Raw genomic sequence first — 24,825 nt, forward strand, 5'->3', positions numbered from 1 at the left:
TAGAATCCCTAATGAATAGTTTTCACCTTATCTAGATGGGTCTGGTGAAAGGAGATGAGGATAGGACTCTTGATTTAATAGTGAATAATTGTTATCAGGAGTAATTGTGATTGTCACAACTGTAAAGGTAGAAGTTGTTAACATAAAGAGGGGAGTAGTTAATCTTACATTCCAGGAACAGAGGACCCTAGGGCCATCAAGGGAGAAGAACATGAGCGGAATGTGGGACCTTATCCAGAGAATCAGCCACACTAGAGATGGAGGTAGCGATGAGGACACAGAGAGATAGAGCACCTGAGGACTCTAAACTCATGGAAAGAGAAAGGCTGTGTGCTGGCAGCCAGGAGGCAGGCTTGCAGAATGTGCCCTTTGGTTTTTTTGTTGTTGTTAAGTGCCGTTGAATCAGTTCTGACCCATAGCGACCCTGAATAGGATTTCCAAGGAGCAACCAGTGAGCTTGAACCACCGACCATGCAGCTCAAATGACTTTGCAGTCCAGTGCATTAGCCCACAACACCACACTTGGTTGTTTAAATGTCTATATATTCCTGAGTGTTTTTGTGTTCATTCAAAAAAATAAAAGCAGAAGGAATAGAAGCAAATACTGCTGAATGATAATGCATTGAGGGGATTGTAATCATTACAAGGATACGAAATACAATAGAATGAGTACAAAACTGATGTTCTCCCATATAAACGATCACTCAATTCACAATACAAGCTTAAAAAAAAAGATACTGGAACTTTTCCATGAACTTTGTGACGCTCTCTCATTCATTACCCCCCCTTCCAATATTTTTAAATAAAGAACAAAAAATGGAAAATAGACTTGAATGGTACTTTCATGAAAATATATCTAAATGGCCATTAAACATGAAAAATGTTCAACTAAGGAGAACTTTCACTGTTTTTAGGTTCAGTCAAGTCAATTTTAACTTACAGCAATACAATAAGACAGAGTTGAACTGCCCCACAGAGTTTTGTAGGCTGTAATAGAAGCAGATTACCAGCTCTTTCTCTTGTGAAGTGGATGGATGGGTTCAAACTGTCAACCTTCTGGTTAGTAGTCAAATATTTAACCAACTTTTAGAAAAGAAAAAGAAGATTTTAGTTATAGAAATTCTCTGAAGGAATTTAAGAGCAGATTGTTGTTGTTGTTAAGTACCGTGGAGTCGGTTCCGACTCATAGTGACCCTGCACAGGGTTTCCGAGGCTGAAAATCTTTACGGGAGCAGAAAGCCTCATCTTTCTCCCGCGGAACAGCTGGTAGTTTCGAACTGCCGACCTTGAGGTTAGCAGCCCGATTTGTGACCACTACACTACCAGATCTCCTTTAAGAGCAGATTAGACATAGCTAAAGAAAGAATCCTTACATGGCACTGTAGGATAAGAATTGGACCACAAGGTTGGTTTGAACTGCAAGGTAGGAGGTTCAAACCCACCAGTCACTCCTCAGAAACCCTATACAGGGTCGCTATGAGTCGGAACCAATTCAATGGCACTTAACAACAACAACAACAGAAAGAATGAATAAGATACATATGGAAGACAGATCTGAAGAAATTATCCATAATGTAGACTAGAGAAACACAACAGCAGAAAATGCCTGATATAATGGCAAGGTTATGGCTCCATAGGAACTTTCAGAGATTGCTACTGGGTATAACCACTATGGAAACCAAATGAAAATTATTTAGTAAAGTTGAACATTTGCATAAAGCTAAACATTTGCCTATAATGGTATATTCCCAAGAGGTCCTCTTATACATGTATATTTAAGTTGCTGTTGTTGTTAAGTGCCACGGAGTTAGTTTGGACTCATAGCTATCCTGTATAGGGTCTCCAAGGAATAGCTGGTGGGTTTGAATCACCAACTTTATGGTTAGAAGTCCAGTGCTTATCCTATAGCACCACCCCAGAAGTCCTGCATATCTAAGTGGTGGTGCTGTGATATAGAGTCGGTTCCGACTCCTAGCAACCCTGCATAGAGTTCCCAAGGCTGTAAATTTTTATGGGAGCAGAAAGCCTCATATTTCTCCAACAGAACAGCCGGTCGTTTCAAACTGCTGACCTTGAGGTTAGTAGCCTGACTCATAATTATTATGCTACCAGAGCTCAAAAATGTTCATAACAGCATATTTGTAACAGCTTACATTAGAAACAATCCAAATGTCCATCAGGACAATAAGTAAACATAGAGTATTCAATGGAATATACTGCTTACTTGCTGAGTGTTATTGAGCTGGTTCTGACTCACAGTGACCCTGTATAGGGATTCTGAGAAGTGGCTGGTGGGTTTGAACTGCCAACCTTACAGCTAGTTGTCCTGTGTCTTTCCTACAGCACCACACCAGGACTCTCAACCATGAGAATAAATAAAATAATGTTATATGTGATAACATTGACTAAAACTCACAATTACAATGCTGAGTAAAAGAACCAAGTCCAATAATAACACTTTCAAATGTGATTTCATCTAAGTAAAATTCAAAACAAGCAAAATAAAATTATAATGTGTAGGGGTAAATTTATGGATTATAAAACTATATAAAGAATAGCAAGGAGACAATCATCAAAAATATCCAACTAGTAATTATTGGTGAAGGAAGAGGATGTGATCCAAGATAGGCAACAAGTTTCAAAATTCTTATAAGCAGAAAAACAAAAAACTGGGAGCCAGCAATTACACTTCTAAAAATAATTATATCACAAATCCATGCATCAGTATTTAGAAAAATGTGCACCACAGTACTATTCATAGTTGTTGTTAAGTGCCATCAAGTCAGTACCAACTCATAGCGACCCTGCATAGGGTTTCCAAGGAGCAGCTGGTGAACTTAAACAACAGATCTTACGGTTTATACTGACTTTGCAGCCCAGCACATTAACCCATAGTGCCACACCAGGACTCCATTATTCATATCATAGCAAAACAATACAGGGTTAGATAAACAATGACCTAATTCCATAATTACACAGATAAATATTTATTGATATAGCTATGAAATATTCTAAAAGAAGAGACTTTAATATATATATATATATATACGTAACAGATCTGAAACATGAACTGGACAAATATACATCATAAAATTTAACAGAATCTATTTCTAGGTTCTTATAGATCTGTTTTAGAAGAAGTGCAGCCAGAGTGCTCCTTGGAGGCCAAGATGGCTAAACTTCGTCTCTCATACTTTGGACATGTTGTCAGGAGAGAACATTCGCTGGAGAAGGATGTCATGCCAGGTAAGATGGAGGGTCAGAGAAAAAGAGGAAGACCCCCAACGAGATGGATCAGCCAGGTGGCATCATTGATGGTGTCAAGTGTGGCAGTGGTAGTGAGTTGGCCCAGGATCGGACATTGTTTCGTTCTGCTGTGCATGGGGTCGCTATGAGTTGGTTCCAACTCGATGGCACCTGACAACAACATTTCTGGGTTATGATATTATGGTTAAGGTTTGTTTTCTTTGCACTAATTGATGCTTCTGTTGTTAAATGCCGTGGAGTTGGTTCCCACTCATAACAATAAGTGGGATAAGTTTTCCGAGGAGCAGCTAGTGGGTTTGAACTGATGGCCTTTTGTTTGGCAGTCCAGCATTTATCCAACAGTGCCACACCTGAACTACACTGATGCTCCTAGAACTTTTAAAAATAAGCATACACTGCCTTTTCATTTGAAAAATAGTTCTTTTTTTTTTAAGTATCAAGAAATTATTGCAGTTTAAAAACTGTTGTTGTTGTGTGCCGTGGAGTCAGTTCTGACTCATAATGACCTTGCACAGGGTTTCCGAAACTGTAAATCTTTACAGGAGCAGAAAGCCTCATCTTTCTCCCACGGAACAGCTGGTAGTTTAGAACTACTGACCCTGAGATTCGCAGGCCAATTCGTAACCACTCTGGTACCAGAAATTGACAGAATTTTAAACTCCAACTAAAGTTGTTTTTGTTTTTCTTTTACTTTTGTGTAGTTAGCACCATTCAGGAATTTTGCTAATAGTCCAGAGTGTGAGTATAACACTGTAACTCTGAGTTTTATGGAGAACCATTGCCCACTTCACTAATACTTGACCCCGTACTATTCAGGAATGCTGGAATCCCACTCTGAATTGTGTTTCCCAAGATTTTTATTGTTATTGCTGTTGTTTCCCTTTAGTCTTTAAATGATGTAGTGACTGAAAAGCAGTATTTAACATTGGGATACCACACTGAAACAAACTCGACTACACTTAACAACCACCACCACCAGATAAGGACTACTGCTGTGGCACTGTAGGATCAGCACTAGATTGAGAATCACAGGGTTGGCAGTTCAAACCCACCAGCTGTTCTTTGGAAACCCTATACAAGGTTGCTCTGAGTTGGAACTGACTTGATGGCCCTTAACAATACCACCAGATAAAGAAGGTAAAGACTCTCATGGATGGGTGTCAAGAAATAAAATAGGGAAATCTCATCCACATATCTCACTTTAGGGAAAGGACTTAATTAAGTAAAAGGGTAAGTCAAAAAGTATTGCTACTAGGTTTCTAGTTCATACATACATGGGTTTATCCAAACAAAATGTGCATAAACATGTCTCTGCAATCAATGGATGGCTGGAGACAAATTTTCTCATGAATACACTTATGTCAGTATCGTTAAGGTGCCTTCGAAAAAAGATCCCATCAAAACTGGCTTCCGAGGGGATCTTCTGGGCCAGTTAGAGTCGTGGCAGAAAAGTCAGCTCGGGCTAAGGCAACTGCTTTTTGGGACTTCAAAGGGATCATCTTGATAGATTTTCTCAAAGGCCAAAGGATTATCACAGGAGCTTATGAAGAAGAAAACTGAAAAATGCATTGGTGAAAAAAAGACCAGGAAAGTTGTGCTGAGGAGTTTTTTTCCACCATGACAATGCAAGTTCACATTCTTTTATGGTGGCAAGAACTGTCCCATGAGAATTTCATTGGGAAACCTTATTCTATCCACCTTATAGACCTGATCTTGCTTTGTTAGACTTCTTTTTGCTTCAAAAATTAAAACAACAACAACAAAACATTTAAAAGGAATGAAATTTGAGTCCCTCAAGGATGTCAAAAGTGTCATTTTTACGTGCTAGAAATGGAAGAGTGCAGAATTTTTTGAGGAAGGGTCAGATAGAAACACCATCTTCAGAAGTGTATAAACCTAGATGGAGGATATGTCAAGAAACAATAGCTTCACACTTTGCTTTTTTTTAAAAATAAAGGTTTCTATGATTTTATAGTGATACTTTTGACTTACTGTCATATTAAATATGCCTAAGATTAAAGAAAGCACTAAGTTAAAACAACACTGGGTGTAGCATAAACTTGGAATACAAAAATTACTAATTGTAGATAGAGATGAATATAACTGACTATGAACTAATGTATTATTTGGCAGTCATTCATGGATGTTGACATTAGTTTGGGGGAGTTTAATTTATTTGTGTTTAGTATAGGCATTTTTTCCTCATAAAAAGTTTAAGTGATTTCCCCACCCCCCAAACTCTTCATGGAATGTGGTAGCCATCTGTAGTTATTTAAGTATTTATAAGCTTGTTTCGAATTTAAGCATTTTTAAATTACCTGACAGTTTTTCAAGAATCTAATTATAAGTAAGTTGATAGGTATAATCACATTAAAAATTTTTAAATCTTTGAAATATAAACATCTTCAGTGATGTTATATTTGCTTTGGTTTAAAACTTTTCCTAGATACAATATTTCTGGCCTCCAACTATTGCTGGTTTTAAATTTTAGCTTAGTACTTAAATTTGTGTTTTCTCTACCACCAAGTGAAAATAACAAAAACAAACAAGTTCCAAATGGAATTGTAGCATTCCTTTCATATTACTTATATCAGCAAGGCTATAAGTTTGCCCATAATTTGCTCATGGATTTGACTGCTAAAATGAACTACAGTAACCACTTTGTCTTTCCCAATCCAGCTGAAATCACCTTCCTCCTGACTCTTGTTAAGAAGTACTTTCAAAGTGTTTTCTAACAAACTGGGATCTGTTCCAGGCTCTTCCTTTGACAAAATCTCACTGAGCGGACTCTGGACAATTCCATCTTCCTCAGCAGCAGCATTATTAGTCTGCTGTCCATCTAATGAAACAGTGGATGAGGCTGAGTAAATATTTCCTAAATGGTCCACAATAGGAAGCAAATATAATTCTGGTTGAAGAGCCTACAATAGAGAGAAAAAACATGTAATTTTTTAAAAGTAAAAATTTAAAATAATTTTTAAAATATATTAATAAGTTTAAAATATATTACATACATATGGAGGAGCAAATGATTTGAGTTTCAGTTCTGATTCTTGCTTTACCTTCACCTAAAAATAAATGAGAAAAAATAAAAGGTTTTGTAGGACTTTCAAGTATTTTTACTTTCACTCTTTTTGCAGAATATATATACAAGGAAGCTTCAAAAAGTTTGTGGAAAATGCCATTATCTTTTAATTCTATTTTTTCCATGAACTTTTTGAAATCCACTTATACTTTAGATAGAAATAAAATTTGAAAGATAGTAATTAACTTTAGGTAAGATTTTTAAATGTTATAATATAATCTTATTTCTATTCATGAAATCAAATATAATAGAATTATTGAATAATTATTATGGTTATCATTTGTATGGATTCACTATGTGGCAGGCACTATTCTAAAGATTTTGTACACATTAATACACTTAAACCTCAAAACTTCTTGTGATAGACACTATTATCTCTAATTTACAGGCAAGGAAATTGAAGTGCAATGAAGTTGAGTAACTTGTCAAAGATTTTATAACTAGGAAGTTTCCATACTGGGATTCAAAACCAGGTAATCTGGCTCCATAAGCCAACCTTATAAGTTTTATTGCTTACATAGTCAACCCACAGACTTAATTTGTTATCTACGTCTATATTTATGCACATTGTGTGTCAAGACAGTGCCCTACATGGTAGGGATACACTGATAAACCAGACCAAGTCCTTACTCTCATGGAATTTACATTCGTTGTGGGAGAGTAACTGTTAAATAAATGAGTTAGGGTTATGATAAGTGCTTTATGAAAATAAAGTGATATAATAGAAAGCAAGGGGACCTTGTTACTTCTCTCCACAAGGTGTGGCACATCTCTTCTCCAGTCTTCCTCCATGCATTTCCTTTACCATCTTTGCACAGATATGCCAGTATTCACATAGCAGTCTCATATATCATACTTTTTGAATGTCTAATGTGCTAAGCATCGTGTTAGGTGCTGGAGAAAATACAGAGACGAATGAGACAAAACTTGTTCTCAAAGATGTTACTCTTTCTCTTTTGAGGGATAATGTATATACAGTAAAGTATAATCATTTTAAATGAGCTCTGGTAGAGTATTGGTTATGAGTCAGGCTGCCAACCTCAAGGTCAGCAGTTCGAAACTACCAGTGATTCTGCGGGAGAAAGATGAGGTGTTCTGCTCCAGTAAAGATTTACAGCCTTGGAAACCCTGTGCAGGGTCACTATGAGTCAGAACCAACTCCATGGTACTTAACTACAGGGGAAGAAAAAAAAAAAAATTTAATTTAGATGGTCAAAGAAAGTTTCTTGTAAAAGTAATACTTGAGAACTGAATTACAAATAGAAGCCAGCAGACTGAAAATCATGTGGAGTGATGTGCAGGCTGCTGTAAAAACCAGAAATCTGAAATGAACTTGGTATATTTCAGAACGAAAGGAGCTATGTATGAAGTTTAAGGAGCTCTGGTAGTGTAGTGGTTACGAGTTGGGCTGTGAACCTCAAGGTCAGCAGTTCGAAGCTACCAGCTGTTCTGCAGGAGAAAGATGAGGCTTTCTGCTCCCGTAAAGATTTACAGCCTCGGAAACCATATGCAGGGTTGCTATGAGTCGAAACCGACTCCACGGCACACCACCATCACCATGTATGAAGTTTAGAGCCAAGGGGATAACAGTAGCCTAGGGCCACAGCTCCCTGAATGTACCTGATGTCTTCAGATCTCGGAAGCTAAGCACAGTAGGTCCTGGCTACAACTTGGATGTGAGACTGCCTACGAATCCTAGGGGTGGTAGGAGTCAAGTTTGAAGTCCTGAGCTGGCGCTGTGGGCTACTGCATCAGACTGCAAAGTCGTTTGAACTGCAAGGTCAGTGATTCAAGCTCACCAGCTGCTCCTTGGAAACCGTACACAGGGTTGCTATAGGTCAGAATAGATTTGACGGCATTTAACAACAATTCCTTTGTTATTGTTAAGTGCCATCCAGTCGGTTCCGACTTACAGCAACCCTATATAGGGTTTCCAAAGAGTGGCTTGTTATTGTTGATGTGAAGTGCTGTTGAGTTGGTTCCTACCCACAGTGACCCTATATAGGGTTTCCGAGAAGGGATTGGTGAGCTTGAACCATCGACCTTGCAGTTCAAGGCGACTTTGCAGTCCAGTGCATTAACCCACAGTGAGTGAGTTTGAATTGCCAACCTTGTGATTAAGTAGCCCAGTACTTATCACACAGTGTCACACCAGGATTCCTTGTTGTTGTTAAGTGCCATCAAGTCGGTTTTGACCCATAGCAACCCTGTATAGGGTTTCTGAGGAGCCACTGGTGAGCTTGAACCACTGACATTGTGGTTCTAACAACCTTGCAGTGCAGCGCATTAAACCATAGCGCCACACCAAGATTCCTTAGGCCCTCCTTATCTCTACCTGAACCTTTTGAAAAAAATCTTGTAACTAGAATCCTTGCTTTGATTCTCTTTCCACATCCTTTCATTCCTCTTGGCAATGTTCAATTTCCACTGAATGTTATCATGTCACTCTCTTGGTCAAAAACTCAGTGGTCTCAGAAAAAAATCTAAACTCATTAATCTGACTTTCAAGACTCAGTAAACTATTTTACATTTTGTTTCTCACTATTCCTTTGCACAGAGTCCTTGTGTGGCATTGTAGGATAAGCATTCAACCACAAGGTCTGTCTGAGGAGCAAGGTCAGTGGTTCAAACCCACCAGCCACTCCTCAGAAACCCTAATCAGAGTCGCTATGAGTTGGAACCAACTCAACGGCAACTTAACAACAACGCTCCTTGTCACACAATCCATACTCCAGTAAATAATGAAATCACTTACTCTTTCTCACAAGTTTGCTTTTCCATTTATGCGTTCATTCTATTTTTTCTGCACAGAAAGTTGGTCCCACTTTCATTACAAAACCAAATATTTATCTTTCAAGATGCAAACACTTCTTAAAGTTCTCCATCCCATTCTCCTCTTAATGAAAGTAATATTTTACTTAATGAAAGTAGTATTTTTCCTTTGAATAGCTAAAGTATACTATTTATCTTAATTTATGTATTTTTATGCACAATTACACTGAACATTTTAGGACAGTATCTATGTCTACCCCCCTCTAGTTTTCTATATAGAAAAACATCAATTAACACTCATTGAAAACAGTAGAAAATGACAAGGTTTAAAAGTTGACCCTTAAAATCTTTTCTAACCTAGGATTTTGTGATTGATATTTTAAAAATTTGTACACATGAAAAATAACAAAAAGTTATGAGCGTTGTTACTTTTTCTTTCTTCTTGAGGAAGACTAATGTCATGATTAATCAATCAATTGATATTTTAATATACTAAATATAACTCCTAATGACAAATACTTCTTTAAATTTAGTAGCTATTTCTAAGAATCTCATATAGTAAATTCCTCTATAGTAATAATTTTTGGAAATTCTTTATATTTTCCATTATCGCTCATAATTTAATTTGTACAATTAACATTTGAATGCTTCTAGGTACAAAACATCTTCTTAAGCACTGGATATAAATTCAGTGGTGAATAAAATAAAGTCCTTGACCCCAAGGTGTTTCAATCTAATGGTAGAGTTGGATAGTAAAGAAATAACCATATAAGCAAACAATAAAATGACATAATACATTAACTGGGAAGCTAGTGATGCTGTAGCATAAGCATTGAACTGCTAACCCCAAGGTTGGCAGTTCAAACCCACCAGCCACCTCCTTTGGGAGCGAGATTAGGCTTTACACCCTAGGAAACCCTATAAAGGGTGACTAAAAGTCAGAACTGACTGGATGGCACCTAACTTGATGGTATGGTGCCGCAGGATGATACACTGAAGTGCAAAGTCAGTTTGAACTGCAAGGTCAGTGGTTCAAACCCACCAGCCACTCCTCAGAAACCCTATACAGGGTTGTATGGGTTGGAACTGACTCAATGGCATGTGACAACAGGAACAACAACAAACATTGACTAGAGTGGAATAGGAATATATGCATTTTAAAGAGCTTAAATGTAGAAAATCTTAATTTAAAAAATAAACTTTACATAGATACAAGAAACAAAACATTTTGAGATCTGATGACTTACTGGGTTGGGAATTCTAGCTAGGAATACTCTCTAATTAGAAAACCCTACCATTAAGTCATATTGTTGTAGTTCGTTGCTGTTGAGACGCTCTCATACATGGCAACCTAATGTACAACAGAACAAAATGTTGCACTATCTTCAGAGTTGTTCATATGTTTGAGTCCATTGTAATGGCTATTACAGTAATCTATCTCATAGAAGGTTTCCCTAGATTCTGATGGTCTTTTGCTTTACCAAACATGATGTCTTTTGCTAGAGATTGGTTATTCCTGATGATGTGTCCAAAGTACATGAGTCAAAATTTTACCATTCTTGAGTCTAAGAAGCATTCTGGTTGCATTTCTAAGACTGGTTTGTTCATTCAATTAGCAGTCAGCATTATATTCAATATTCTTTGCCAACACAACTATTTGAATGCACCAAATGCTCTTTCTTCTTCAGTGTTCACATGCATATGAAATATTCCAATTATACATAAAGTAGCAGCAGGATCACTCACACTGAATAAGTTTCTGTAGAACTTCTAGACTAAGACAGACCAGAAAAAAAGACCTGCAATCTATTTCTGAAAATCAATTAATGAAAACCTTATGGATAGCAACAGAACATTGTCCATGAAATCAAAGAAACCACAAATAGGAGTATTTAATATAAAATTGTTGTTTTTAAGTGACATCAAGTATAGAGTTTCCAAGGAGCATGTGGTGGTTTTGAACCAGAGAGCTTGTGGTTAACAGTATAGTGTTTATCCTACAGTCAATTGTTGTTGTTGTTGTTAAGTGCTGTTGAGTTGATTCCAACCCACAGTGACCCTGTATAGGGTTTCCAAAGAGCAGCTGGTGAGCTTGAACCGCCGACCCTGCAGTTCAAACAACTTTGCAATCTGACACATTAGCCTACAGTGCCACACCAGGACCCCAGTCAACAGCTGACAGCAAAAATAGTTTGGAGCTATATCATTTTTGTATCAAATTTAGTTATTTGTGGTTCAAGAAATGACAATCCATTTTTCTCCAGAATATAAGTACTTGTTTTAAAACCTTTGAGTATTTAAATATTTGTTTTTTAGTGTGGTCGAGTCAGTGCCACCTCATAATGAGCCTGGATAGGGTTTCCAAGGAGCAGCTGGTGAGTTTGCACTGTCAACCTTGTGGTTCAAACCAACCTTTCGGTCCAATGTTTTATCCCATAGCACCAGATATGTAATTTATGTTGTTGCTGTTGTTAGGTGCCAACAAGTCGGTACCGACCCATAGCGACCTTATACAGTAGAACAAAACACTGCCTGATCCTGGGCCAACCTTACTACTACTGCCATGCTTGAGTCCATCGATACTGCCACTTGGCTAATCCATCTCGTTGGGGGTTATATATATACAAAATTTATATAACCACATTAAAATTTGTCTTCCTTTTCTTCCTAAGGAAATTCACAGGTAAAATAAGCCCCTTGTCATTTTAGTAACTGTTAACATTCTATTCAAACTCATTTGTTCTTGATGATCCATAAGCTTAGTGATATTTCCATTTCATGAGTTTCTATTTGTATTACATACCTCATAATATGTTAAACAGCTTAGTTGATAAACATTTAAGAAGGATAACTTGGTAAAGTATGCTTTTCTTTAACCAGAAGGAAAGCAAATTAAAAACTTACCACAGCTAGATTATTTCCTATACATTTCAGAAATAAAAATTTTTCTGCAACAGCATCTTCTCCAAGGAATTCACTAAGACGCTCCCTCAGGGCTTGCAAAGTAAGTTGAGGAGATACTCTGAAAAATCATGACATTACTTTATAATATAAAGCTAAATAGATTGTAACTATAGTAACTCTATTAATAATTCAGCAGCTTTAGTCAGTTCTCTGAAACATCAGTACTGATTTAATGTATTAGATGTAACTTAATAGGTTTTTATAGGAAGACTAATCATTCACTTTGTCAGTCTTCAATAAATGTTTTTTCTTTTTTTAATGAATGAATAAAAGTCCACCTTTTGAAATTAAAGCTTTAAATGAATACTGTTTCTAAAAGTCATTTCATATTGGGAAGGAGAATGCATCTCTATTTTTATCATACACATCCAATTTTCATTGTTACAATAAAAAAATTGCTAAGGAAATCATAAATTTTATATACATAATAAAGCATGATTTAAGCACAGATATTAATTTTGTAAATTTGGTAGGATTAGATAGTTTTTAAAAATATATTTGATGATAAAATGCTGTAGACACCACATCTTTTTTCCTTAGATTTACAGTTTAAAGATGGCTCTCATGCTATTCTTTTGGGTTCTTGTTTAAGAGTTGTGGGAAAACATCAAAGAGTTCATACATGAAGAAACTGAAAGGTTGTTATAAAGACAGTAACAAAGAAAATAACCAAAGTAGATGTCAGAAGTGACTCTGAAACTTTCTTACTTGAGTGCAGAGTAGCAAAAGTGAGTGGAGGAAATAATGAAGTAAAAGAGTTACACAGAAGATTTGAAAGAGTAGCTTGAGAAAACAAGATAAAGTATTATGATAAAATCTGCAGTTAGAAAACCAAAAGAGAACATGTTTGGTATTTCCCAAGCTGAAAGAACTGAAGAGAAAAATTGAAGCCTTGAGTTGCATTACTGAAGTATCCTATGGGGAAAATGTTTAATTATGCATGGAGCATCAAAAGAAGATGGAAGGAATACAGAGAGTACTGTATCAAAAAGAATAGGTTGACATGCAAATATTTCAGGAGGTTGAATAAGATGTTAAACCTTTGCTGAAGGAATTGGTAAAAAATAAGCTCTAGTATTGACAAAATCCCAACTGAGATCCTTCAACAAACTGATGCAATGCTGGAAGTACTTACTTATCTATGAAGACAAATGTGGAAGACAGCTAACTGACTGGAAGAGATCTATATTTGTGCACATTCAAAAGAAAGGTAATCAAACAGAATGTGGAAATTATCAACAATATCATTAATAATACATGCTAGCAAAATTTTGCTAAATATAAATTTTAAATTATTGCAGCTACAGCCACAGGGAACTGTCAGGAGTGCGAGCTGAGCTCAGAAAAGGATATGAAATGAAGGATATCATTGCTAACACCAGATGGACCTTGGCCCAAAGCAAATAATATCTGAAATATATTTAAAATATAGCAAAATTTTGCTAGCTTGTGTAATTAATGATATTGTTGATAATTTTGACATTCTGTTTACCTGTATTTTATCAACTTTAAGAAGGCGTTCAGCTATGTGAATCACAAATTATAGATAATATTGCCAACAATGGGAATTCCAGAATACATAACTACATTCATAAGTAATTATGCTTACACAGATCAAGAAGCAGCCATTTGAAAAGAATACCAGATAGTACTTACTGGAAAAGATGTTCTACAGGGTTATGTTCTTTCACCTTAATTATTCAATTAATATATTTAGCAAAAAATCTGAGAAGTTGGACAATATAAAGAAGAACATGACAACACAGTTAAAGGAAGACTAATTAATAAACTACAATATGCAGATGACACAACATTCCTTGCAAAAATGAATATGACTTAAAATACTTACTGATGAAGATCAAAGATTATAGCCTTCAGTATGTATTACACCTGAATGAGAACAAAAGGAAAATCCTCACAACTCAAATGAAAAACTGAGAAAAATTCAGTTTTTCAACAATTTCACTGTACTTGTATCAACAACCAGTGTTCATGGAAGTGGCTACCAAGAAACACAGCAAGGTATTATATTGAGCTAACCTGCTGTAAAACATCTCTTCAGAGTTTTAAAAAGCAATAATGGCACTTTGATGACTAACGTGAGCCTGACCTAAACCATGATATTTTCAGTTGCCTCATATGCATATGAAAGCTGGGGGAAAAAAGCAGAATAATTAATCCATTCCTATTATGGAGTTATCAGAGAATACTGAATATAGATAAAACAGCCAAACTATGAACATATCAGTCTTAGAAGATATACAACCAGAATGCTCCTTAGAAACGAGGATAGAAAGACTTAGAATCACCACTCGTCTGTCAGTTTGTCATACTGTGGTGGCTCATGTGTTGCTGCTATTCTGGACCATAAGCCACAGGTATTTTAAATACCAGCAGGGTCAACCACAGTGGACAGGTTTCAGATGAGCTTCTAGACGAACACAGACTAAGTAGGAGATACGGACTACTTCCGAATATTTAGTCATTGAAAACCTTACGAATAGCAGTGTAACACTGTCAGCACCAAATTACTGAATATTGACACATGAGGCACACCAGAATATTGTTAGATATAGTGCCAGAAGATGAGCCCCTCAGGTTGGAGGACACTCAAAATGTGACAGGGGAAGAGCTAGCTCTTCAAAGAAGAGATGACCGGGATGACACAAATGGAGTAAAGCCCTTGGGACCTTCATTTTCTGATGGGGCACAACTCAAAATGAAGAGAAATAGCTGTAAAAATCCATTAATAATCAGAACATGGACTGTACGAAGCATGAATCATGGGAAATTGTCAAAAATGAAATGGAACATATAAACATTGATATCCTAGGCAATAGTGAGCTGAAATGGACTGATATTGGCCATTTTGAATGTGACAATCACATGGTTTACTATGCAGGGAATGACAAATGGAAGAGGAATGGTGTTGCATTCATCATAAAAAAGAATATATCAAGAGCAGTCATGAAGTACAACTCTGTGTGTGATAAGATAATATCCATGCACCTACAGGGAAGACAAGTTAATATCACTATTATTCAAATTTATGCACCAACCACTAAAGCCAGTGATGATGAAACTGAAGAATCCTACCAACTTATTCAGTTCGAAATTTATCAAACATGCAATCAAGATGTATTGATAATTACTGGCAATTGGAAGGCAAAGGCTGGAAACAAAGAGGGAGAATCAGTAGTTGGAAAATATGGCCTTGGTGATAGAAACAAAGCTGAAGATTGCATGATAGAGTTTTTTTTTTTTTTTTTATTGTGAATGATGTGATAGTTTATATGGCAGAACATTACCTTTACATTCATCCTATAATATTTCGTTTCACTGCAATGATTACAATCCCCTCCATGCATCATTAAACAACCAAAGGGTACACCCCACAAGCCTGCTCCCTGGCCGCCAGCACACAGCCCCTCTCTCTCCCTGAGTCCAAAGTCCAGCCACTCCATCTCTCCACATCATCATCTCTCCCTCCATCTCTGGGGTCACTGTTTCTCTAGGTAGGGTCTTGCACTCCGCTCCTCTCTGTTGATGGTCCTAGGGACCTCTGCTCCTAAATTGCAAAATCAACCATTTCCCTCCTTTTGTTACAAAATATCTACCTTTTACATTTTCAACCCTCACAGTCAGTCCTGATAGCAGTTATTCACTAGTGTACCATAAGAGTCTTATTCCCATCTCCTTTCATCAGTCCCGTCCAGGCAGACTGGAAACCATACAGTGGAGATTCTACCTTCCCCCGCTCCCTCTTGAAATCTTGTAAGCCAGTCACTTCTTGCCTTTGTAGCCTGCCCCCTCCACCCGTCTTTTTGGGTAGTCATTGTCTAAGTTGCCCATCTCTGTCAACCCTGCATACTGAGGGGGTGGGAATGATCCTCCCTGTAAAGATTTGTTTCCTCTTTTGAGCTACTACATCTGTAAGTATAGGTCAAGCTGATCAAACTGTAGCAGATCACTCTTTTTTCCCTCTTCTTTCTTCTTCTAGTCGAGTTCTGATCATCCAGCCATTGAAGCCATGTCAAGTAGGTACTATTGGCAAGTATGGGTGTTCTTGTGCCTCTCCCCCCACTCCTTATCAGCTGGATGCTTCACTATCTGCTCTAGTCCTCTGTGGCCATGTCACTGCCTCTGGGCCCAGGAGTCCCTGGGTCTTGCCGTAGTGCTGGCCATCCAGGTCTCCACCGGGTTTACAGGAGTCTATTGAATGTGGATGGACTTAGCTCACTTCATTGTTGTTTTCCCCTCACTTCCCCTTATTGGTAACCAATGTGGTCACCAGCCAGACCACTAGCCTACTCATGTATTCCCCTTGAGTCTTAGTCTTGGAAGAGGGTTTGCCCTTAGGGGACCTGACCACTTGCCTTGATGGCTCCCAGGCGAACATTTTGCTTCTTCTTGGAGTAGTCAGTTGGACTACCATTATTGTTTTTGATTTTTCTTGTTGGTCTTTCTTTCAAGAATTATCTTCTGTTGTTCCAGCCACTCCAGGCTTGTCTGCTTGTCCTTTCAAGTGCAAATTTCCCACCTCAGAAGATGCTGGATAGGGTCCAGGATTCCACCTATGGTCTTATGCAATGCAAAAGCCACACGGGAAGCCTCCTTCCCTGGGCAAGTTCTAGCCCCATTTTAGGTATTCCAATCAGTTATAAGCTGAAGACACACTTACAAGCATTCTATGGTGATGTTTCTGGCTATTTCTCTCTTTCCCCCTCAAGTGTCTATTTTACAATGGTAGGCAAGGGAGACCAAGATTCAAAAGACAGCCAAGCATGATAACATTATTTCCCCTCTTTTACCCATTCAAACCATGCCTCAATCTCTGTATCCTAGAGCCCAGCTGTTCCAAGTTTATGCATACATCAATATTCACCTCTGTCCCACTTGGTCCATGCAAACCTGCCTAACTGTCCTCCCATCTGCCTTGTTCTTCCATTCCCCTCCCCCTTCTTGTGTATTGTACCCCCTCCCCCCAGCACCTAAGCTAGTCTGTGTCTATTCCGTACCCTGTGTGCTCCACCTTCCCCTCCCTCCCCTCACCCCATCCTGCACATCCAGCAACCAGCAAAGATTCCCCTTTAGTATGGGTTCTTTTTCTTAATCTTTTACAATAGTGGCCCTATGTAGTATTTGTCCTTTTGTGACTGACTAATTTCACTCAGCATAATGTCCTCAAGTTTCATCCATGTTATGCGGTGGCTAGCAGCTTTCTTGTTGTTCTTCAAGGTAGCATACTATTCCATTGTGTGTATGTACCACAGTTTGCTTATCCATTTTTCCATTGGTGGGCACTTAGGCTGTCTCCATCTTTTTGCTATTGTAGTGCTGCTATGAACATTGGTGTACATATGGTTTGTATGTGCTTATGGTTCGTGGGTAAATACCAATTTCTTGTGGGTAAATACCAAGTAGAGGAATTTCTGGATCATAAGGTATTTCTATTTCTAACCTTCTGAGGAAACACCATATTGTTTTCCAGAGTTGTTGGACTATTTTTGCAATCCCACCAGCAATGTAGAAGGGTCCCAGTCCCAGCAATGTAGAAGGGACCCAGTCTCTCCATATCCTCACCAGCATTTATTGTCCTCTACTTTTTTGATCTTTATTGCTGGTGTGAGATGATATCTCATTGTTGTTTTGATTTGCATCTCTCTAATGGCTAGTGATTATGCACATTTCTTCATATCTTTGTTGGCTGCCCAGATCTCCTCCTTGGTGAAGTGGCTGTTCATGTACTGTGCCCATTTTTTAATTGGGTTATTTATGCATGATAGACTTTTGCAAGACCAATGACGTCTTTACTGCAAATACTTTTTAAAAACAGTATAAAAGATGACTATACACATGGACCTCACTAGGTGGAATATACGGAAGTCAAATCAACTACATCTGTGGAAAAAGAAGGTGGAAAAGCTCTATATCATCAGCCAAAACAAGGCCAGGGGCAGACTGTGGAACAGACCATCAATTGCTCATATACTAATTCAGACTGAAGCTGAAGAAAATGAAAACATGTCCATGGGAGCTAAAATATGACCTTGAATATATCCCACCTGAATTTAGAGACCCTCTGAAGAACAGACTTGAAGCATTAGACACTAGAGACTGAAGACTAGAAGAGTTGTGTGATGACATCAAGAACATCATAAAGGAAGAAAGCAAAGTGTCATTGAGAAGACAAGAAAGAAGGAAACCACTTAAATGGATGTCAGAAGAGACTTGAACACACTCAGCATTTCTCAAGGTGAGCAAACTGAAGAAAAACCTTGACTTGCAGCATTAAAGGATTTTATGGACAAAATACTGAATGATGAAAAAAGCATCAAAAGAAGGTGAAAGGAATACACAGAATCACTGTACCAAAAAAAAAAAAAAAAAGGCTTGAAAAGGCTTGATGTTCAACTATTTAAGAGGTAGCATATGATCAAGAGCCAATGATCCTGAAGGAAGAAGTCTATTTGCATTGAAGTTATTGGCATACAAACAAGGCACTGGGAATTTAAGGAATACAAATTGAAATCTTTCAACAAAGTGAAGCGGCACAGGAGGCACTCACTTATCTATGCCAAGAAATTTGGACAACAACTATCTGGCCAACTGACTGGAAGAGATCTGTATTTGTGCCCATTCCAAAGAGAAGTGGCCCAAAGGAATGTAGAAATCATCGTATAATATCACTGATATCCCATGCGAGTAAAGTTTTACTAAAGGTAATAGACAAACCCTGCAAGCATACATTGACAGAGAACTTCCAGAGGTTCAATCTGGTTTCAGAAGAGGACATGGAATGAGGGATATCATTGCTGATGTCCGATGGATCATGGCTAAAAGCAGAGAATATCAGAAAGATGTTTACTTGTGCTTTATTGACTACGCAAAGGCTTTTGATTGTGTGGATCATGATAAGCTATGAACAACATTGCAAAGTATGAGTATTCCAGAACACTTAATTGTGCTCATGAGGAACCTGTATATAGACCAAGAAGCAGTTGCTCAAACAGAGGAAGGGAACACCGACTGGTTTAAAATTAGGAAATGTGTTCACCATATTTGTTCGATCTGTATGCTAAACAGAGAAGCTGGATTATATGAAGAAAAATGTGGCCTCAGGATTGGAGGAAGGCTTGCTGTTGCTGTTGTTAGGTGCCATCGAGTCGGTACAGATTCATAGCAATGCTATGCACAACAGAATGAAACATTGCCTGCCTGGTTCTGGACCAACCTCACAGTTGTTGCCATGCTTGATCCCATTGATGCTGCCACTTTCTGAATCCATCTCGCTGGGGGTCTTCCTCTAATTCTTTGATCCTCCACCTTACCAAACATGATATCCTTCTCCAGCAACTGGTCTCTCTGGACAATATGTCCAAAGTATGAGAGACAAAGTTTGGCCATCCTGGCCTCCAAGCACTCTGGCTACACTTCTTCCAACACAGATCTGTTTGTTCTTTTGTGAGCCATGGCACTTTGAATATTCTCCTCCAACACCATAACTCAAAAGCATCAATTCTTCTACAGTCTTCCTTATTCACTGTGCAGCTTTTGCATGCATATGGGGTTATTGAAAATACCCTGGCTTGGGTCAGGCGCACCTTAGTCCTCAAGCTGACATAAGGTTTTTAGTGACTAAATATTCAGAAATAGTTCGTCATTCCTTCTTCCTAGTCTGTCTTCATCTGGAAGCTCATCTGGAACCTGTCCACCATAGGTGACCCTGCTGGTATTTAAAATGCCAGTGGTATAGCTTCCAGAATCACAGCAAGTCACAAGCCACCAAAGTATGACAAACTGACAGATGAGTGGTGGAGGGAGACTCATTAACAATCTGCAATATACAGATGATACAACTTTGCTTGCTGAAAGCGAAGAGGACTTAAAATATTTATTGATGAAGATCAATGGCCACAGCCTTTGGTATGGGTTGCATCTCAATGGAAAGGAAACAAAAAATCCTCACTACTAGACCAATAAATGGAGAAAAGATTGAAGTTGTTAAAAACTTCATTTTTCTTGGATTGACCATCAACACTCACAGAAGCAGCAGTCAGGAAATCAGATGATGTATTGCATTGGTCATATCTGCTGCACATGACCTCTTTAAAGTGTTAAAGAATAAGGATGTCAGTTTGAGGACAAAGATGCACCTGACGCAAGCCATGGTATTTTCACTTAACTTCATATGCATGTGAAAGTTGGATTGTGAATAAGGAAGGCCATAGAATAATTGATGCATTTGAGTTATGGTGTTGGAGGAGAATATTGAAAGTACAATGGACTACCAAAAGAACAAATAGATCCATGTTGGAAGAAGTACAGCCAGAGTGCTCCTTGGAAACCAGGATGGCTAGACTTAGTCTCTCAATACTTTGGACATATTGTCAAGAGGGTCCAGTCACTGGAGAAGGATATCATGTTTGGTAAAGTGGAGGGTCAGAGAAAAAGAGGAAGACTCCCAGCGAGATAGATTGGCACAGTGGCATTATCAATGGGTTCAAATGTAGCAATGATTGTGAGGTTGGCCCAGGATTGGGCAGTGTGTTTCATTCTGTTGTGCATAGGGTCACTATGAATCAGTACCTAACAACAACAACAACTTCAGACATGTCATCAGTAAAGACCAATTGCTAGCAAAGGACATCATGTTTGGTAAAGTAGAGGGTCTGTAAATACAAGGAAAACTCTCAGTGTGGTTATTGATACATAACTACAAAAATGGCATCAAATATATCAAGAAGATGGCATAGAACTGTGCAATGTTTTCTTCTACTATACAGTTGCCATGAGTTAGAGCTGACTAATGGCAACTAGTAAGAATATGAAAATATTATCTAGTTTATTTATTCAATCAAAAATATTTATTGAAAAAAATTTTTTATTGAGCACCCACTATAAGCCAGGATTGTTTAAGTGATAACAACAAACAAAGCATATTAAAATCTCTGCCCTCATGGGCTTTACAATCTAATGGTGGAAGGAAAAAATTAACAAACTAAATAAATTAAAAATATAGTTTAAAGTAGCTCTCAGTACTATAAAGAGAAAGCACGGGAAGTAGAAAAGGGCTGCCAAAGAATGCCTAAAAATATTGATAATAAAATAAAATATAACTAGAAGAGGTGAGAGAGCATATGGGAAAGGCAAAACCAAAACAAAGCAAAACAAAGAACATTTCAGACCAAAGGAACAGCAAAGACGGGACCTGAGGCAGAACCATATCTGATGTGTTCCAAAACAAAGAGGAGTCTAGTGTAGTAGAAGTAAGTGATGAAGAAAATTAGTAGAGGAGTCCAAGAAACATAACAACATATAGGGTCATGTGTGATGAATAAGAAAATAGATGTACACATATATAAAAATATATAAAGGTACAGATACTTAAATACATATGTTCTTTGTTTTATATCTTTTTTTAACAATTCAATTAAAAAGTCATTGGGAATACAAACTCTCCCCAGGTTTTGAATGTCTGACTTGTCCTTTAATGTTGTATAAATTTGCCCTCACTTGGAAAGGACTGATCCAACCCATGGTGGTGATGGTGACAGTGGTCTGCCAGCTAGTTAGTTCTGACTCTGAGTGACCCTGTATAGGGTAGGGTTTTAGAGGCTGTAAATAAACCTTTATTGGAGCAGAAAACCTCATCTTTCTCCAATGGAGCTGCTGGTAGATTTGAACTGCTGACCTTTCGGTTAGCAGCCCAGCTTGTAAATCACTTCACTACCAGGGCTCCTTACCCAACCCATGTTGTTGTTGTTATTGTTAAGTGACACAGAGTCAGTTGCAACTCATAGTAGCCCTGTATATGGTTTCCAAGGAGCAGCTGATGGACTTTAACAGCTGACCTTGTGGTTTGCGGTCCAGTGGTTATCCTACAGTGCCACACCAAGACTCCTAACCAACTCACACTCCCAACAAATTCTTCATTACAACCACCTTTTCTTGCTGTACTTGCAGCTTTTAAATCACAGAAAAGGCCCTGAGCCTGGTCTTGCACTAAAGTAAATAAATAAGTAAGTACCATATGCACCTTGTATGACTTAACCTACAAATTTGGCTTAAAAACATTTATAGGAATGCATCTCATTTGTAATCTGGGAACTGCTTGTGTGTTTGTTTTTTTGAAGAAAAAATTCTTTTTTTTTTTTTTTTCTTTTCAAACAAGCAGACAGGATTTTTCACATGTCAGTCAAAGAATCAGATCACCAGATGGGGAGAAATGAGGACTAGAACACAGAATGTCTAGAATATAGAACGAAAGAACATATGTTATGCATTGATCCAAAGGACTGGTCAATCTGTTGCCCACCCCCTCCAAAAAAAAAAGCAAAAACAAACATGGACCTATATCAAATATGCTGACTCTTAAAATATTAGTATCTTAGAAAATTCAATTTACAAATACATTATTAATTACATAGTTATAATGAAAACATCAAGATGAAAATATCAAACAGCACCAATATCAGTAACTTAAGAAGGTAAATACACTTATATATACTTATAAGCATATAAAATAATATATAATCACTGATTGGAACAGAAATGAACTATCACCACTAGTAAAATTATTTGAAACAATTGTTTGACATAAAAGCAATATTTAAAGACTAATATATGCCCTTTTCCCATTGATAGACCTGTGGCTAGGTAGCCCAGCAGTGGAGTACATGGAAAAAATGATTAAACATGATTGCTCTATTTGAACCATGATGATACTGCATAATATACATTTTTGTATTCTAACTATGAGTCGGAACCAAATGCATGGCACACCACCAACAACAACAATTACTCTCAACTGTCCCAATTAAATCAAAACAAAAAAGCAGTTCCCTTTGTTAGACTGCTTGTATTTTAACCACTATTCACAGCTCTTCAACAGGTTTCTAATTTCAGATTTTACTCTTAATTATCTTTGTATAACCATAGTATTATATAGATTATGCATTATTTTCTGAGTGGCAGAATTATGGCTAAGTGACATATGTTTCTATGTGGCTGGTGGCTGCGTGCCGTGGAGTCGGTTCCGACTCATAGTGACCCTGTACAGGGTTTATGAGGCTGTAAATCTTTTCAAGAGCAGAATGCCTCATCTTTCTCCCACGAAACAGCTGGCAGTTTCAAACTGCTGACCATGCGGTTCACAGCTTGATTCGCACCACTATGCTACCAGAGCTCCTTGTTTCTATAGCACTGCTTTATTTAATTATCATATATTGTTATTTAGTTATAATATTCATTAAGTTAGGAACTGGATCCATTACATTGACAAGATAGGTTTTTACTTATAACTTAAAATTATTCAAAAAAATATTTGTCTCTGCAGAAAAAAAAGAGATCTCACTTCTAGACACATTTTTAGGGCAACATAAAGTACTTGCCTTATAAATCCAGCTGAAATGAACTTGTTAACAACTTCTTTTGAAATGGTATTTAATTTATAGTTCCATGATCCTTCAGGAACATAAAAAACATGAAGTTCCACCAACTGAATAAATTGAGAAGAATGTCAGTTAACACATTTTTCAAGTGAAAAAAAATTAGTTGCTATCAACTATTTTAGTTTAATAAATATAATTGAAAAAATATGAAATACATACATCCTTCTGAAGAAACAAAAAAGCAAAATATAAAAAAACTTAAGTTGACTACTTGGCAATTGGAACTGATTTTTCCTTGAAAAAAAAAAAAGTCATCTATTTATTCCTAAGTTACCCTCACAACATCTTTGACTTATGGTCTTACTGTGGCTTGCATTAAAAATACTAAAATGCCAAGATCAGTTTTCTTATCACCAGTTTTCTTTCTCCTCCCCCATTTGCTCAGAGCTAGTAGAGTGGTCTCATAGAACTTTTATCCTGTATATACTTACTGTGGAGTCCTGGTGTGGCGCTAGGTTAATACGCCAGACTGCAAAGTCTTTGAATCGCAAGGTTGGCAGTTCAAGCTCACCAGCAGCTCCTCGGAAACCCTATACAGTGTTGCTATGAGTCGGAACTGACTCAACAGCACTTAACAACAACAACAATATACTAACTGTGATGCTTACCAACTCTAATCACCTGCAAACATTTGGGAGGGGAGGTTTTTATTTCCAAGAATTCCATAAAGAAACTATTCCTGAACATTCATAGAGAAAGAAATGGTTGTTTTTATATATTTCTGTAAGCTTCTGTGTTTACATATTTTGTGCTTCCTTTCTACTTAAGTTTTGCTATGATCTTGATGGTTGTTGTTGTTATATATGCTGTGGAGTCGGTTCTGACTCATAGTGACCCTGTACAGGGTTTCCGAGGCTGTAAATCTTTACGAGAGCAGAAAGCTTCATCTTTCTCCCACGGAACAGCTGGTAGTTTCAAACTGCTGACCATGAGATTAGCAGCCCGATTCATAACCACTACTCTACCAGAATCTTTCTATTTAGAAGAATACTTAGATCATTAAACTAGGCACAAGAAAATGACAGCAAAAATTGCCTCATGTTTTGACTTAAAGATGTTTGATATTTGTATCACATTAGGACATATATACTGCTCTACTTCTAAATCATTCTAACTGTAATCACTTGGGTTACAGGGATAATAGCCAGAACAAACTATACGGAGCAAGAAAGGGAAATGGGCTATAAAGCTTTTGGAATCATTAATGTGTGAGATGATGGTTATAAGTAGTCACATTTTGTATTTATTGGAAATGGAGTTTGGGAGAGAAGAGTCAAGGATGAC

The 24,825-nt window shown here is 37.5% G+C and overlaps 1 protein-coding gene across 1 annotated transcript in view; it reads right to left on the reverse strand.

The window, feature by feature from the left end:
• SPATA1 (spermatogenesis associated 1) overlaps positions 1-24,825 on the reverse strand; it is a 68,534-nt gene that overhangs the window by 41,751 nt on the left and 1,958 nt on the right. Inside the window, 4 exon segments of the mRNA XM_006831077.1 lie at positions 5,957-6,188; positions 6,282-6,335; positions 12,029-12,146; positions 23,482-23,588. Coding sequence (XP_006831140.1) covers positions 5,957-6,188; positions 6,282-6,335; positions 12,029-12,146; positions 23,482-23,588 — 511 coding nt within the window.

This window comes from Chrysochloris asiatica, unplaced genomic scaffold (assembly GCF_000296735.1).
Source record: "Chrysochloris asiatica unplaced genomic scaffold, ChrAsi1.0 scaffold00002, whole genome shotgun sequence".
Lineage (NCBI taxonomy): Eukaryota > Metazoa > Chordata > Mammalia > Afrosoricida > Chrysochloridae > Chrysochloris > Chrysochloris asiatica.